The sequence below is a fragment of the Gymnoscopelus braueri genome, assembly GCF_963280865.1.
Source record: "Gymnoscopelus braueri genome assembly, chromosome: 4".
NCBI lineage: Eukaryota > Metazoa > Chordata > Actinopteri > Myctophiformes > Myctophidae > Gymnoscopelus > Gymnoscopelus braueri.
In genome coordinates, this window is record NC_137605.1 from 55,461,817 (window position 1) to 55,478,299 (window position 16,483).

General features: G+C 41.4%; 1 protein-coding gene and 1 pseudogene across 2 annotated transcripts in view; both read left to right on the forward strand.

The window, feature by feature from the left end:
- The first annotated feature begins 6,998 nt into the window (after positions 1 to 6,998).
- On the forward strand, positions 6,999 to 8,297 carry LOC308083682 (UDP-galactose translocator-like; annotated as a pseudogene). Its single transcript has 2 exons — positions 6,999 to 7,148; positions 7,232 to 8,297. The product of its transcript is annotated as a UDP-galactose translocator-like (transcript).
- A 3,378-nt stretch (positions 8,298 to 11,675) lies between these two features.
- The window catches only part of LOC308083683 (Fc receptor-like protein 5), a gene marked incomplete at its 3' end in the record, with an annotated part of 28,221 nt that continues 23,413 nt past the window's right edge, over positions 11,676 to 16,483 (forward strand). The window contains exons 1-6 of the mRNA XM_080425997.1: positions 11,676 to 11,707; positions 12,831 to 12,869; positions 13,786 to 14,091; positions 14,338 to 14,607; positions 14,809 to 15,051; positions 15,358 to 15,468. Coding sequence (XP_080282123.1) covers positions 11,677 to 11,707; positions 12,831 to 12,869; positions 13,786 to 14,091; positions 14,338 to 14,607; positions 14,809 to 15,051; positions 15,358 to 15,468 — 1,000 coding nt within the window. The 5' untranslated portion in view covers position 11,676. The remainder of the gene's footprint in view (positions 11,708 to 12,830; positions 12,870 to 13,785; positions 14,092 to 14,337; positions 14,608 to 14,808; positions 15,052 to 15,357; positions 15,469 to 16,483) is intronic.

Sequence of the window (16,483 nt, forward strand, 5' to 3'; positions counted from 1 at the left end):
GTGTGGAATGGCTCCAGTTCGAAAGCCTTGATTGTGTCGCATCCTTTACAAGTGCATTAGATGCAAGTGGATCCAGCCAAAATAGACCAGATGCATATTTTTTGTGTCTTTTTTTTTTATCGTTTGCATCTATTGCGCTGATATATTGGCTATTTTGTGGTTCCACAGATTAATTTTTGCCATCGAAATTTTCAAAAATATTGATATAAATTATTTTAAGCCTGGAACCAAGCCATCCAGGCTCCTGGTTAATCATGACCATAAAACGTTTGATTCTGTGTCAAAAACCTTTGAATATTGAAATATATATATTATTTTTCAAATATTTTCTGACGCAGAATAAAATGTTTTAAGTTCATGATTCACCAGGAGCCTGGGTGGCTTGGTTCCAGGCTTAGAATAAATTATATAAATATTTTCGAAATCTCGATGGGAAAAATGAATGGGCTTTCTATTTGTGGAACCACAAAATGGCCACCACTGCTATGCCCCATATAGGGCGAGGCACATGCACGACTTCGGTACCAGAGCTGTTCTGCATTGTAATGTATAATAGTACATTCGCCCTAACTGTGTTGACTTGGGGTCAGGTCTTCGTTCTGAACATGTCTATTTAAACTCAATAAACAGTGGCACAATGTTTCTTTTTTTTTTGCTTATAGATGATATATTATGCGTGCTCTTTCCCGTACCACGTTAAGGAGGCTAGTGTTTTCTGTTCAGTGGGCTTATAGGGATAATATTGCCAGTGATGTTTACAACACTTCCTGTGAAATATCACACACTTTGTATTCCCACCCAGCTGTCAAAAAAGAAAAAGAACTGACTCATTATTAGATGTTTACAATTGCACAGTTTGCACGTATCTTTAATTAATTATCACGTTTCAGTTTATACACACTAGAATCGCTGTGTATGATAACATTTACCTACCAATGAAGAAACATGAAGAACTCATGACACAACTTCATGAAAATGAAGTCAATGTTGAAATTCTGAGCTCCTCTTTAAAGCTAGTGTTCACTATTCCCTTTATTTATTTATTTACAGCTTATTTTATTTCAGAATGTGGAAATTATGTTACTGTACCTCTTAATGTGCTGTATATTTATGTACTGTATGTATCATACTCGCTCCAATGTAAATTTATTTGTATTTAAATGCTTAATTTGTTATTATATTGTTAAATATTTTCATTTGGTAGTTTTAAGAATCCACTGCAGCACCTACCTGTTTTGGATTTATAATGTATATACATTGCAGTGTTTACACCAGTGGTTCTCAAAGTGGGGTCCACCAGGGGTTCATGGGGGGGGGGAGGGGCAGAAAAGGGGTCTCCAGCAAAATGAGGAACCGTTAAAACATGTAAGCCCAATTTTTTCCCCCCAAGTCTTGGCAAATCTTCCCTTGTGGGTAACTGGGTGAAAAAATAAAAATAAAAAGGGGTCTGCGGCTACTACTTGACATGAAAATGTTTGAGAACCACTGTTATTCTTGATAGGACTTGAATTGAAGTTGACATACTGTAGGGCCTATTACATACTTCCAAAGAAACCCAATTAAAGCTGCAATTTGTGACATTTATCTTCTACCTGGGACTCAAACCCTGGTGGTGTCCTGCATGGGAGACCAAACACCTACCGCTCAACAAAGAGGCAAATCCCCTCTTGGCCAGGGGAGACAGGCCAGCGGTAGGCCAGCGGTAGGCAACCTTAGGCACGGGTGCCAACATTGGCTCAGGGGAGGGTGATCACTGGCACGCTGGCATAAGTGTGAGAGAGAGAGGTTTTTTCTTTTAAAATTGAATATTCGAAAAATGTTTAGTCACTTAAATTAAGTCCCCTCATACATCTATATACAAATTACATCCTGCACATAATTCTACATTCATTCAAACTCCTAACTCTGACTGGGGAGGGAGTCTGTGAGATAGGTGGGTTAGTCTAATAATCATTACATCCTGCAAATATTTCTTAAAAGGATCCCTGGCTTATAAGCCAAATATGCCTTAATACATTATAATTGTCCTCTATAACTAAAATGTAAAATTAAAAACACCTTAAATATTTTAGAAATAGTTCATCTTTCACTCAATACTGGCAATGCCCAAGTTGATGATGTCATTTGTCCATGTGTGGTCCAGCCCTATGGAATTTATGGAATGCATGTGAAAAAAAAAAAAAAAACTTAATACTTTGTAAGGTTAATATGAGCATCAAATCAATATTTCAAATATGTTTTTCTTTTGCACATGCATTCCATAAATTCCATAGGGCTAGACCACACATGGGCAAATGTCATCATCAACTTGCGTTTCTAAAATAAATAAAACATTTAAGGTGTTTTATCTTTTTTTATAGAGGGCAATTATAATATAATATTAAGGCCTATTTGGCTTATTATTAGCCAGGGATCCTTTTAAGAAGAAGGGTAAAAAAATAAGGTTGTTTTATATATGGACAATCAAAATATTATTACATTTTGATGTGGTGTCATAATTAAACTTAATGTTGATATGGCATCAAGAAAATAAAAATCACACCCAGTGTGAAGTGGGCGGTGTGGTCATCACAGTGATGGAAGTTCACTTAAAGAAAAGTAATATTGTGGACCAACCATTGTACACCCCTAACTTATGTGTTTTTTTTAAGTGCATAGTCCTATTTTTTAGGGCTATGCACATGTGTCATGTTTCACTAGCCAATCACAGTCCTGAATAGACTGTGATTGGCCAATCACGGTGCAGGGTTGGGGGGGTACAGTGGGTGGGGGGGGGGGGGGGAACAATGGTGGCCAATCACATTGCAGTGAATGTCGATGTCCAAACCTCTCATATAGGGGCGGTTTCACCGCCCAAAAACATGGCACTTCATGTCAAAAAGGTTGCCGAATGCCGACCCCTGCAGTAGGCTGGTTTATTCAGGCAGTACTACTTGTCAACCAGTAGGTGTCACCTGACACCAGGGAGACCACCCACCTCCAACCACTGTAGATGTGCTAGCCATATTGTTTTAATATATTCTACCATACATACAGATTGGCTTAAACGTATTAAAATACGTTACAGATTGCAGCTTTAAGCTTTAGTGGCTACCACAGCCTAGCCTGGTAAACTCCACCCTTCCGGAAATCTCATTTTCATTTAATGGAAATTAGCTATCCGGAGGGAGGGGTTTACCAGGCTAACCACAGCCAGCAATGTAGTACTTTTCAGTCAGGTCACGGTTATTTAGGGATGGATCACCAAGAGAACAATTTCACTGATATGAGATCTATAGGTCAAGGGTTCCCAAACCTTTCAGGCCGTGACCCCCCAAAATAATCATATTTGAACTGGGGACCCCCAACTCTGACAAGCACTTGAATTGTAGGAGTTGAGGCATTACATTTAGTTTGACTCGGTTCCACAGATAAATATTGTGAAACTAGCCAAACTACAAGCTCACAACTTCTCCCAATTAATGCGAGGCGTTGTGAGCTTGTAGACCGGCTATTTTCATATTGTTGCCTCTTTCTAAGGTAATATTTGACATTTTGGCCAATGTTTGATCATTATTTTATTTATTTTAGAGATATTAAAAAGGTCTATTAAGTCATTAACATGTACCTTTAGAAATGTGCAGATACCCCTATACACTTATACTGTTGGTTTGTTTACTGTTGAGTGAGAAAACAATGTTGCACATTAAGCTAATCATCTGGGGACCCCCCAAAATAATTTGGGGTCCCGACCCCCAGTTTGGGAACCATTGATCTAGGTTAAGTAGATCCAGATGATATGTAGATCAAACATATTTCCGACTGCTATAGATCTACAGTAAGTGGTTTAAATCTAACTGGTTTAGGTTTGGTCTGTGAGATCATTGTAATTTTAATGCCGGTATGGCTTCCATTTGACTGAGTAGAACAATCCCTGGGATTACTTTATTTATGTAGATTACTTGAAGTTTATGATACATTCAAACAAAGTATTTTTGTATGCTTGTTAGAAGATAAAGAATAATTGAATTATGTAATCTATTTTTCTTGTTTCTCTTTGATTGTAATTGAACCGTGGAATAGATATTACAGTAGTTTCCTTTTCAGACGTGGTTCATATGAAACAGTCTAACCTCTCTGGTGTTTAACCAGTTCCTGTAAAGAAATAAAAGATCTTTGTCAGATGAGTTTGGGGGTGATATTTGACCAGACATGATCACACAGACAGACATTTATTTAGTTTATTTTAGTCAGTCATTTGACATGGACATCACAATAAATAATGGATTAACAAAAAAATGCATTGAAAGTGTTTATAGCTAGACCCGATTATAACTCTATGACTGAGACGCTAGAAAATAGAACCCCTGCACGCCTGAGGAGCACCCTGCCCTGGCAACATACACCCGATGGCCAGGGACCACACAGGCTCAAGGTAACACCACCTTCCCCCTCTCTTCAATACCTCTTAGCCTGGTTGAAGCAATTACACTGGTCACTTATTCAAAGATTGTCAACACATCTGATCTGACACCTCTGGTTTTAGCTCGCTTGAAACGCACTTCTGCTCTTTGCAATTGCATTGAGCGAGTCTCTGCAACACATAATTCAGCTGTCAAGTTTTGTGACATATCTAACCATGACCAAAACCTCCTGAACATGTCTAGACGGGAACAATTACCCTGGTCCCTGTACATTACTACAGTATTAAACAAGTCTAACTCTTACCCAATCTGTCAGAGCCCTAAATGAGGACATTTTAGGCCAAAAAACTAAAACAGAACTGGAAACAGACAAATGACTCTAACAAACCTATGCTTACTGCCCCAATTAAGGGCCACCCTAAAACCGCTGGACTGATGAGCGTCAAATAGTATCATCACAAGTTGTTTGGAGGTTCAACAGGAACAACATGGTAGCTCACCCTTCCTTCCAAACAATGTACTGCATCATGAACTGGAATACTGTATCTACAGTATTGTCAAGCAGTTTTCCTTTTGATAAAAATGTCAACTTTGTGTTGATTTGACTATTTTAATTAGTAAAAAGATAATGGTAGGTATGATTCCATGACCAAATCACTGTTGCAATAGTATTAAACATTAGACAGATGGTAAAATTACAGTGTTGGCAGAATCCACTTTGCTAAATGTCTGACTTTGAGACCCGTTTCTCTGTGCACTGTAAGTCTGTGGGGATCGAGGGTATTTTGGATGATCAAGTATAGTAGTTATTGCGCCAATAGTTGGAGTTCCATCATGGCAAGGTAACACAACCCAAATCTAATCAATGTTGGTAGCTTTAACGTCTGTGAAGGGGAAATTGGTCGATTTCTGCCTGTTTTTCTCTAGTGTCAACCAAAGCTACAGTAATTATCTCCAAAACTACAAATGACAAAAATACTGTTAAAGCAGAGAGCTGCCTCTTTTGTAATAAACAGTCAAGAATACATTTATAACATAGCTCCTATATCCATTACCAATTTATAAACATGTGTAACACAGTGTATGTTAGACTTCGCCACCCTTTAGTTTGGCTTTGAGTTAAGGGGAACACAATAAACTGTAAACACAATAAGGTTTCCCCAGTCAGGTTGTCAAATGAATGACAAACACAGAGTGTATAAAATCATAGTACAATTGTACTGATCTTAATTTTTTTTAATGGTTTAGGAGAGCAATAGACAGAATGGAATAATATTAAAATATAGCAGGGCACAATATACTGATCACAGGGACCCTGGGCAATACAGTAAACCTGTTGTTATACACAACACCACACAAAACCCAGTTGGCGCACACCAAGTTCAATCCATAGCAGCCTATACACTGACTACAGGCTGCTGACATTCCGTCCATCTTGATCCGTTGCTTCTCTCTGGCCAGGTGGAGGATCTCGACACATTCCTGGAAGTAGTGTAGACGGGCGATGATAACACGCGGCCGATCCCCCTGGGCCTGGCTACTTGCTGGACGTAGTATGCGATGTGATCTGTCGACAGTCGGTGCCTGTGTTAGGCCAAGGGCCTTCTGTAACAGCGCAGCCACCGCAGCCGGGGAGCTAGCATGAGATTCAGGGACCCCTACCACCCTGACGTTGCTTCGTCTCGACATATTTTCCAAATTTTCACATTTACTTTGCAAAGAAGCCACCGCGGTCTTGAGCTGTGCGACTTCCTGTTGTAGGACTGTAATGTCGTCTGAACACGTAGAAAGGCTCCCCTCCACTCCGACTGTAGTAGTTTTCAGCGTGGCTAGCTCTATAGCAACCGAGCTAATGTGCGACTGTAAGCCCGTTTCCACGGCGGCAACACTTGTTTTAAGCCCCGTTATCTCTTTATCAATTGCATCTCTGATTTCAGACTTAACAATGTTACCAATGTCTCCACGTAGCGACGTAAGCAGCATCTCTCTGAAATCCACGGATGCCAGGGCCGCAACCGCATCATCTCCACTCCCAGTAGAGCTAGCATGGGAGCTCGGGGATCCGCCCGGTGTACTAGGCCTCGTTGTGGCTTCACCACCATGGCGAGACCCACGTCGCCCCTTTGCAGCCATTATGTACACGCAATGGATCGATTGGTCCTCTTTAGTGAATTGTGACACCCACAACAATAGGTAGAAGTGAAATTTTAAACGGAATTGCCTTTTTAAAGCATATTTTGTTGAAAAGTTCTGAAGAGCTCAGCTAAAACACGTCTACTCCATAGCTTGCTCTCTGGCGCCCCCCTTTTAGCATAACCTTTGACTGTAGGCCTACTACATGTAGGCCTATACAGTTAACAAAAGTGTTAATAAAGTATTCAATCAATCAATAATACTTCATTGACCGGTGTCCCCCACGTACGGCTCTATAGCCTACTAGGCCCCTTCCTTTTTTTCACTCTATGCAAAATCTCTTTGACAAAATGATGAGGCATTGTGAGCTTGTAGATCTGCTATTTTGGGTGAATGTTCACCTATTCTTGCAGGAAAGAGAAGAGGAAGGCTAAAATAGGACGTTCATGGATGCGGTGAGAGATGACATGCAAGTGGCAGGAGTTACAGAGGAAGACGCATAAGACAGAACTGGGAACAGATGATCCCCTGACGAGCCAGGCCGGGGAAGAAGAGATAACGGCCACACAAACAGCGGGGTGCAAACGCCACAACAAAACTGTTGCCCACATGGCGAGCCAGGCCGGGAAAGAAGAGAAAATGGCCACACAAACGGCAGGCCGCAAACACCAGAAAGAAACTAACAGCAGGAACAGTTGAAATACATCAGCCTGGTGATGCTGGTGGTCCAGAATGCATGGCTCGTCCTCAACATGCGATACGTCTGCATGCAGCCTGGCGATCGTTTCTTCAGAACCTCAGCCGTGATCATGGCAGAGATCTTCAAACTTCTGTCTGCTGTCCAAAGCGAACAGTGCTGCTCCTGTATGACAGCGTATTAGTCCAGTACAGAGAAACGCTGAAGCTAACCGTCCCGTCCCTCTTCCACACGCTACACAACAACCTGCAGTATGTCGCCATTTCCAACCTGCCTGCTGCCACCTTCCAGGTGACCTACCAGCTGAAGATCCTGACCACAGCGTTATTCAGTGTGAGGATGTTGAAGAGGTCTCTGTCCAGAGTTCAGTGGGTTTCTCTGCTGATCTTGTTTGCCGGGGTGGCCGTTGTACAGGTGCGCCAGGAAGGCCAGATGGAACTGGCCCTTAATTCATTCAGCCAGAACCAAGTTGTGGGATTAGCTGCCGTGTTGGTCAGCTGTCTGTCGTCGGGGTTTGCGGGCGTCTACTTTGAGAAGATCCTCAAAGGAACCTCTCCCTCCCTTTTGGTCCGGAACGTCCAGATGGGACTCTTTGGCACGACCATCGGCATGCGGGCACTTTTGTGGAAAGACGGAGCGCAGGTCTCCGCTAACGGTTTATTCTTCGGTTACAATCCGATGGTGTGGATGTCCGTTCTCAATCAGGCATTCGGGGGCCTCCTGGTGGCCGTGGTGGTGAAGTACGCTGACAACATCCTCAAAGGGTTCGCCTCATCTTCCCATCATAGTTTCCATGGTGATGTCGGTATACCTGTTCGGTTTCCAAAATAGACCTTCAGTTTGTGTGTGGAGCTGCCATGGTGATCGCAGCCATCTGCATGTACAGTCTGTATGCTGTTGACCGCTCTTCATCTTCTTCATCATCATCATCATGGTCATTGGGGTCCTCTGCCGTGGGAGGACACAGGACTGACAGCGGATCAGATGTGGAGACTTCACACCTCAGGTCAGTCGTGGTGAAGGACAAAACACCTCTTTCTCTTCTTGAGGTCCAAACTGCTTGATCTCTTCTGTGAAAATGTTATCAAGTCTGGTGGTTGTATAGATCTTAACACATTCACTGCCAAGTATTAATTAAATAAATCATCCGCCTCTGCCAGCGTTTTACCTTATTTTGACGATCCACAGAGACCCACGGAAGCCACGATGTGGACACGGATGTAAACAAAAGATGTCTAGGGGGAGGACGTCTCTTCTATCCACCCAAAACAAAAACATTTTAACCGCGATCGTCCGTTCTGTTGTTATCGGCAGTTGAATATGGCGCTCCGCTCGGGCGCACAGGCCGGGACGCATGCACGCACGCATGCACGCCCACCCGCTCCTGCCTAGGCCCAGCCTATACTAGCGTTCTGGCTGCGCCACTGCCATCCAAGTTTCCTTTTCATGTAGGCATTGTCTATTTTAATAAGACAGACAATATGAAATCCTGTGGGTTAATGATTAATCACCAGATTCAAGAGAGGGGGACTAGCAAAGCGAGTGTTCGTTCAGCCAAAACTTGTGTTTCAAATTGTATGCTTTGATTGGCTGGTGACATAACATAACTGACACAAGGAATTTATTTATCTATTTTTTTCACTTAAAAAATAAATAAATTGATTAGCCAATTATTTTGTACCCCTTTTTCCAATTAATTCCTCCCCACACACATTTCTGTGTTGTCACTGCTGTTGTTGTATCCTATTGACTCACCTGCCAGTGAGGAGCCCACTGACAGATGCCGCCCCAGCCCGTAGGAGTACATGCAATGACCAATATCACCCTCCCCGCCCGGCTTCTTTCCCACGAACACGGGCCAATTGTGTTCGTGTAGACGGTCGACAAAGCCGGATGCACCACGGTGGATTCGAACCCACAACCTCCGTGGTGGTGGGCAGTGACTTTTACTACTGCGCCACCCGAGCGCCGACGCTGTTTATAAACAAGGAATTTATAAACATACTTCAAATGAAATCTTCATCAGGGACGTGCTGTGCACTTCTTTTGCAGTGCGACCGGGCATGCTCAGGCGGCAGGCGGTCCTCGCTCCGAATTCGCTCCTGCCTTTTATAAACCCACTCCCGCTACGTTAAAAATCGTCCCATTCCGCTCCAGCTCCACTCCACTCACATGCTCTGACCCACGTCCAATCACCTGTCGGGCCTGGCACATTGATTATATGACAGGGGTGGGGCCTGCTGAATGTAGTTGCATTCCAGTAATACGCTGGGGGCGTGCCTGCTGAATCTCTTTGTTGATTTCCCATGATGTCATTGTCTCCACCAGGCCGGAGACTATGTTTTTGCCCCTGTCCATCCATCTGTGACTGTGTCCGTGTGTCTGTGTGTCCGTGTGTGTGTGTGTGTGTGTGTGTGTGTGTAATCTCAGACACCGTTGGACCGATCGGCCTGAAACTTTGCAAATTAGTACACACTATGGTCATGTGATCAAGACCTATCCGATTTTCCATTTCCATTCCATTCTGATTGGCTATGGATTGGCTTCCAAAGTTTGCGGGAGTGGCAATAAATGAACAAATCATGAACGCAGCGTCCAATTGCCATGAAACTTAGCACGCACATTCCTACTAGGCCAAGGAAATGCAAGCATTTTTCCCCCAAATCGGCCTCATTCTGGTGCCATAGCATTGCCATACATTTTTCACATAGAGATTTCTGAAAATATTGATATGAATTATTTTAAGCCTGGGACCAAGCCATCCATGCGCCTGGCGAATTATGACCGTAAAACATTTGATCCTGTGTCAAAAAATATAATAATTTTTGATTATACTGGCAAATACTAAATATATGTATAAATATGTATATTAACTATTTTACTGCCATGGATGCGATAACATGTCAAATAGCTTCTTCTTTTCCCCGCGATTTTGTAACCCTTTTTTTTTCACCCGGTGCCAATTTTCTAAGTGATCCTGGGCGCTACACTCCCCTCACCAGCCTAGGGAGGCCAGGGCCGAGCTCATGCCTCCTTCAATGCATGAGAGCCAACTGACCTTCTTGTCACCTGACAGGGGGGAGTTTCCCTGGTTGGACGTAGCGTGTGAAAGGAACACGTTATTCCAACCAGTTCCCTTCTCCTCCATCAGGCGCCCCGGCTGTCATGGGGGAGGCGGTATAGCGACCAGGATTACTACATGTTTTTGTGAGGGTATTAACTACCCTGAGAGACACAGGGAGAACATGCAAACTCCACACAGAGTAGCAGGCCCTTTCGCAAAACCCACCTAGGGTATGGGCGCTGATGGCGCGGAGAAGAAGACACGCCCACAGCGTCCCCGGCGGGAATTGAACCCAGGACCTTCTAGCTGTGAGGCGACAGCGCTCACAGCCGCCACTGCTATGCCCTATAACAGGCCAAGTAGGCCACGCCCGTTTCCACCTTACAAGATCATCCGCCATATTGCGTTTCTTTTCCAAAGCAAACATTTTGCTACTACTCCTCCCAATTTTGTCCAAACCTCACCCAGATTGGTACACATCGCTGTAGTCTTGTCATCAAGATGTATCTGTCAGATTTTTCTGATTCCATTCTGATTAACTACGATTGGCTTTCAAAGTTTGCGTGGAGGGGCCCATTTTGCACGAAATGCCACAAGCACCGACAGACCGATCAGGAGAAACTTTGAACAAACACTCCCATAGGCCAAGGAAGAACCTCCATGCAAATCTTTCACATTGTCCCGTTATAGCGGCACCATGAGGCAGATTTTTGCTAAACACATTATTTGCTACTATTCTTATAGATTTTGTCCAAACCTCCTATTTATGTATTTATCAGGGACAGTGCACATTAATCAACATGTCAGTTTTCACATCTATGAAAATGAGCCAGAGTTAGCCAAAAGCTAATTATCATCTGTAGTCCCTGTTAAGAAGTGGTGATCCATACAAAAACAGAAGCCCATTCATTTTTTCCATAGAGATTTCCGAAAATATTTATATTAATTATTTTGCCTTGAACCAATCCATCCAGGGCTCCTGGTGAATCATGACCATAAAACATTTGATACTGTGTCAAAAAATATTTGAATATTTAATTATATTATTAATACTATATTTAATAAATACCCTTTTCTGGCGTTTTTTAAGTATTTTTGTGTACAAATTTATATTGTGTACATTATGTATTTCTACCTTTAAACCATAACAAACTGGCATAATAAGACATGTATTTAGACCTGCAATGATTAAGCACATCTTTCTCCCAGCCACTCTTCTAAAAAAAGAAGAAGTTGGAAAAAATAAATGCTGATTGTGAAATATCCCCATCTCTCTCTCTCTGTCTGTCATTTCCCTGTTCCATAGCAGTATAGCTACAGTATTAGTTCGGTGTGAATAGGAAGAAGAGGTTTTTCAGACTCGTTCATTACGGGAGAGGATGAGTAAAATCCGGCTCTGTGTTCTCTTCTGTGAGTATATCACTATCACTTATTACTGGTAGCTCTATTTAGCTAGTAGCCTATTTGAAACATTTTACATGGCTTTGCTTAAAAAACATTTTGTTAAAGTGAAGCTGCTGAGTTTAAATACAGTAACACCATGTTAATGGAATCAAAGTATTAGTTTTTTTATGTGGGATCTTGACCCATGTGTTCATCTCGCTGTATCTTGATCATTTAAACAGTATTTTAGTTTAATATTAGTATAGAGCATCGCAGTTCCCGCCCCCTCCGGGTGCCGGAAGAAAAAACTCAATGCATTTTTCCCATTGACATTTCCAAACATATTTATATCTATTAATTTAAGCCTCGAATCAAGCCATCATGACATGACATGAATCATGACCATAAAACGTTTGATTCTGTGATTTATTTATTTTTTAAACGGCAAAACAAGGGTATTTATTAAATATAGTATATCATATAATTAAATATAAAATAAAAAAAAATCACAGAAAAAAATGTTTTATGGTCATGATTCATGTCAAGTCATGATGGCTTGATTCGAGGCTTAAATTAATAGATATAAATATTTTTGCAAATGTCAATGGGAAAAGTGCATTGAGTTTTTTCTTCCGGCACCAGGAAAAACCAGGAAGTGGGCGGGAACTGCGATGCTCTATAGACAACCAAAATAACAGACCATACAACAGTGATGATGCAACTATACAGTACAGAGACACCCTCTAGTGTCTGCTGCTAGTATTATTTTTGTTTACATATTTACCCAGTAACAGATGATGATCAGAATATTGCAAATAGTTATTGGATACTAAAACTAACCTAAATCATACTTTATGAAAAGTTTTCAACACTGTCCACACTAATAAAATCAGAAAGCAGAAAGATGCTTATTAACTTTGATTAAAACACTATTGCTCATCGGTCCTATCTATTTTGGTCTAGCATCATTATAGCCATTGCTATTAATATATATAATAAGATATTAGCAGAATGGACAACCTTATGGTTGCTTGTTATTAGTTTTTATTGAACAACTGTAACTGTCTATATTGATGTCATGTTAATAAGGAATAATTAAAATACAGATATTAATGCTTAGTTTGATATTGTTTCATGAAATGTTTTTCAGTGCTGAGTAGCTTCCTCTCCTATGGACACAGTCTAGGAGGTGAAGATTGATTTAATATCTATCTATCTATCTATCTATCTATCTATCTATCTATCTATCTATCTACCTACCTACCTACCTACCTACCTACCTATCTATCTATCTATCTATCTATCTATCTATCTATCTATCTATCTATCTATCTATCTATCTATCTATCTATCTATCTATCTATTATCTACTCTGTATATTTATACATTTAAACGTACCTTCCAGTCAAATGCTATTACTACTAAGTCATTGTAAAGGTACATTCCACTCATGTTGACAGCTACTCAGTGTATATTTCATCTAGTCCACAGACTTTCTCCAGGAAGAGCCTGTTTTAAAATGTTCTTCTTAATGTGAAAAACAGATAAACCAAAGGCCATACTGAAAACTGGCCAAACTGACATATTTAATAACTTGCTAAAGATTGGACTGGGAGACCAGGCCGTTATTAGACTCTTCTAGAGACACAGACAGATTTATATCACTTCATGTGATAATTAGTATTTCTTAAATAGTGGGCAGGTCTGTTGTGGTCCTGCAGCCCAGTTGGTCTCACATATCAAGTGTGAGATACAGGGGAGAGGTGACATCGACTGAGTTTATGAATGGAAGACAACCAGCATATTTTATGACAAACCAAAAAAAAACAAGCTGAATTCAGGATCAACAATTCCACTGGGTATCACAGTGGAGACTACATGTGTGAAGGCCATTACAAAAATCTTCATCGTCTTCAACAGGGTGGAGTAATGCTGTTAAATTGACTGTGTCAGGAAAGTGAGATCACAGTATATCTATTTTATATACAAAAGGGAATATTGTGAACTTCTTCCACAGTATTTTGTGTAGCATCGACAGATTGCATTAAACATCTATAATATCCTCAACAGACGATTCTAATCTATAGAATTGTGCTTTCTAACAGCCAAACCCAAACCTGTTCTGAGTGTGTCTCCTCCATGGTTGAGTCCTGGAGCCTCAGTGACTCTGAGCTGTGAAGTTAAAGAATCATCTGCAGACTGGAGGTTCTACTGGTACAGGGCTGTTCCTAAACCATCAAACATGTCCAACTCCTACACTTATGAGCTCTTGCCTGGTAACCTGAATGGGACTGTAGAAGGTTCCTACATCATTCATGGTCCTACAGGCACAGGAGGATATGTGTGTAACGCTGGGAGAGGAGACACAGTTTACACTAAGGACAGTGAACTTCAGTTTGTGTGGTCTGGTGGTGAGAGAGAATTCATAATTATTCTAGGTTGTTTTCTAAACAACATACAGGACCACCTGACTGACTGACTGACTGACTGACTGACTGACTGACTGACTGACTGACTGACTGACTAATTCACTCTCACTGTTCCTCACTTCTGTTTTCTATTTGTGTTTCCCATTCTTTCTTGTTCTCTTTTCTATACTACTGCATGCCGTTCTAATACAGTTTTTGTTTGACCTCTGATCCTGTGTTGTGTTTTAGATCTTCATTCTTCAGCTTCTCTCACAGTGAGTTCTAACAGAACTCAGCACTTCACCTCTGCCTCTGAGTCTGTCTCACTGAGCTGTGAGGGAAACTATACTGAATGGAAAGTGAAGAGTTACCCTGAGCGATTTATACCGGCTTCACCTAGCAAGGGACCAATGACCAGATATACATGGGAAGTCAGCAGCTATGCTCTCACCAGTGGAGTGTACTGGTGTGAGTCTGGATTAGGAGAGTACAGCAATGCTGTCAACATCACAGTACATAGTGAGTTCAGTTACTTCATTAACTGAGGCTGAGGAAGTGACCGGCGACTGTTTGCCCCCTCAACCGGAGCTTTAATTTATGTGACCCTGTCCCAGACCTACAGGGGGAGGTCACAGATGGGGATAATTAAAAGCATGCGTTTGCATTCTCATTAAATGGACTGTTAAGTGGTCTGTTTTTAACTTATTAACTGTTTTACAGCTGGTTCTGTCATCCTGGTCAGTCCTGTTCTGCCTGTGACTGAGGGACATTCTGTCACTCTTCAATGCAAACACAGAGCAGACTCGTCTCTCTCCAACATAGAATTTTATAGAAATGAAGTACTGGTCCAAGATGAACCCAATGGAGAGATGATCATACCTGCTGTATCTAAGTCTGATGAGGGATTCTACAAGTGTAAATATTCTGGAGGAGAATCACCACAGAGCTGGATGGCAGTGACATGTGAGTATACTGGTTGTTTTGTCTTTTTTTTAAATATATATATTCAAACAATATGGAACTGCAAATACACATTTATGTGCTACTTTTCTTTGTCATATTATGTGCTACATGTAGGGTGTACACACACACACACACACACACACACACACACACACACACACACACACACACACACACACACACACACACACACACACACACACACACACACACACACACACACACACACACACACATATGGCCTTCTTAAAAAAGCTTGCTTTGCTATTTTCCTTTTCCTTGCCATCATAGTGTTTCAACCTTCAGTGAGTGGATCTGCTCCACCTTCTCCACTGGGGTTGATTGTACTTGGACTTGTTGTTGTGATTCTACTGACCATCCTGCTGCTCCTCCTGTGTCGATACAGCATATCCAAAGGTGAGAACTACTCAAATAGAGATTAAAAAAAAAAAAAATGCAGGGAAAGTATCCTACAGTATGCTGTGCCACTGAACAGCACTGTCTTGCAGTGTAAAACATTATTTAACATGTTTTGCTCTTTTTATTACAGATCATCCTTGTTGTGTCAGGTAGGTACAGCTCTGTTTCCATTGACTGCTGATAGCTCTGTAGACCTGCTTTGTGCCATCTGTGTTTGCACTAGCGCCTCCTACAGGTTGTTTAGAGTACGACGAACAGACACCTCTTGAGGTTTTCTCCCATGTCTGATTTCCACACTCTCCCCATTCCATGCAAGGCATTCCAGGCAAGTGCCCTCCGGACCTTCAAGTCCTGTTCCGTTCTGTTCATCAGGGAGTGCATGCTAAATGCTTCGCTAGTCAGCATAACGGACTTAAAAGGACTTAAGCTAGTTTAAATGTGCAATGTGACTTTTATTTGACAGGCCCATATATGCATGTAAAAATAATAATATAATAATAATAATAACACATCAGAGTTTTAGATAACTTACTTAGTCATAAAAGATTATTTGACTTTTGTTCTGAGTGCCTCATATTTGTCACGGTTTGCGGAGGTTCTGCGCATCTGCAAGTTAACACCCACAAACTATAACAATGTGACAGCTGTTTTCAAGGGAACAAACAAGATGAGTTGAGTTAGTGAGAAGCAAGTGTCGTATATGGTCCCATCGATCAGACAAAAACAACATTATTCCCTGAGTGTAAGAATAATAACAAGAATCCAGTTTGAAAGTGGGTTTGTCCATAGAAATGTGTTTATTTCCATTGGACATGACATCTGCGCGTTGCCAATTCACAGAGTCACTTGAATAACCAAAACATTGCACTTTATACAGACAGACATTTGACATAGGACCTTCCCCCTACACGACTGCTTCTGACCAATCACAAACAAGCTTTTAAAAACAATAGACTTCTTGGCCAGCCTTTCTCAGTCAGCACAAGGAATTAGCATCTAACTGTATTTTTAC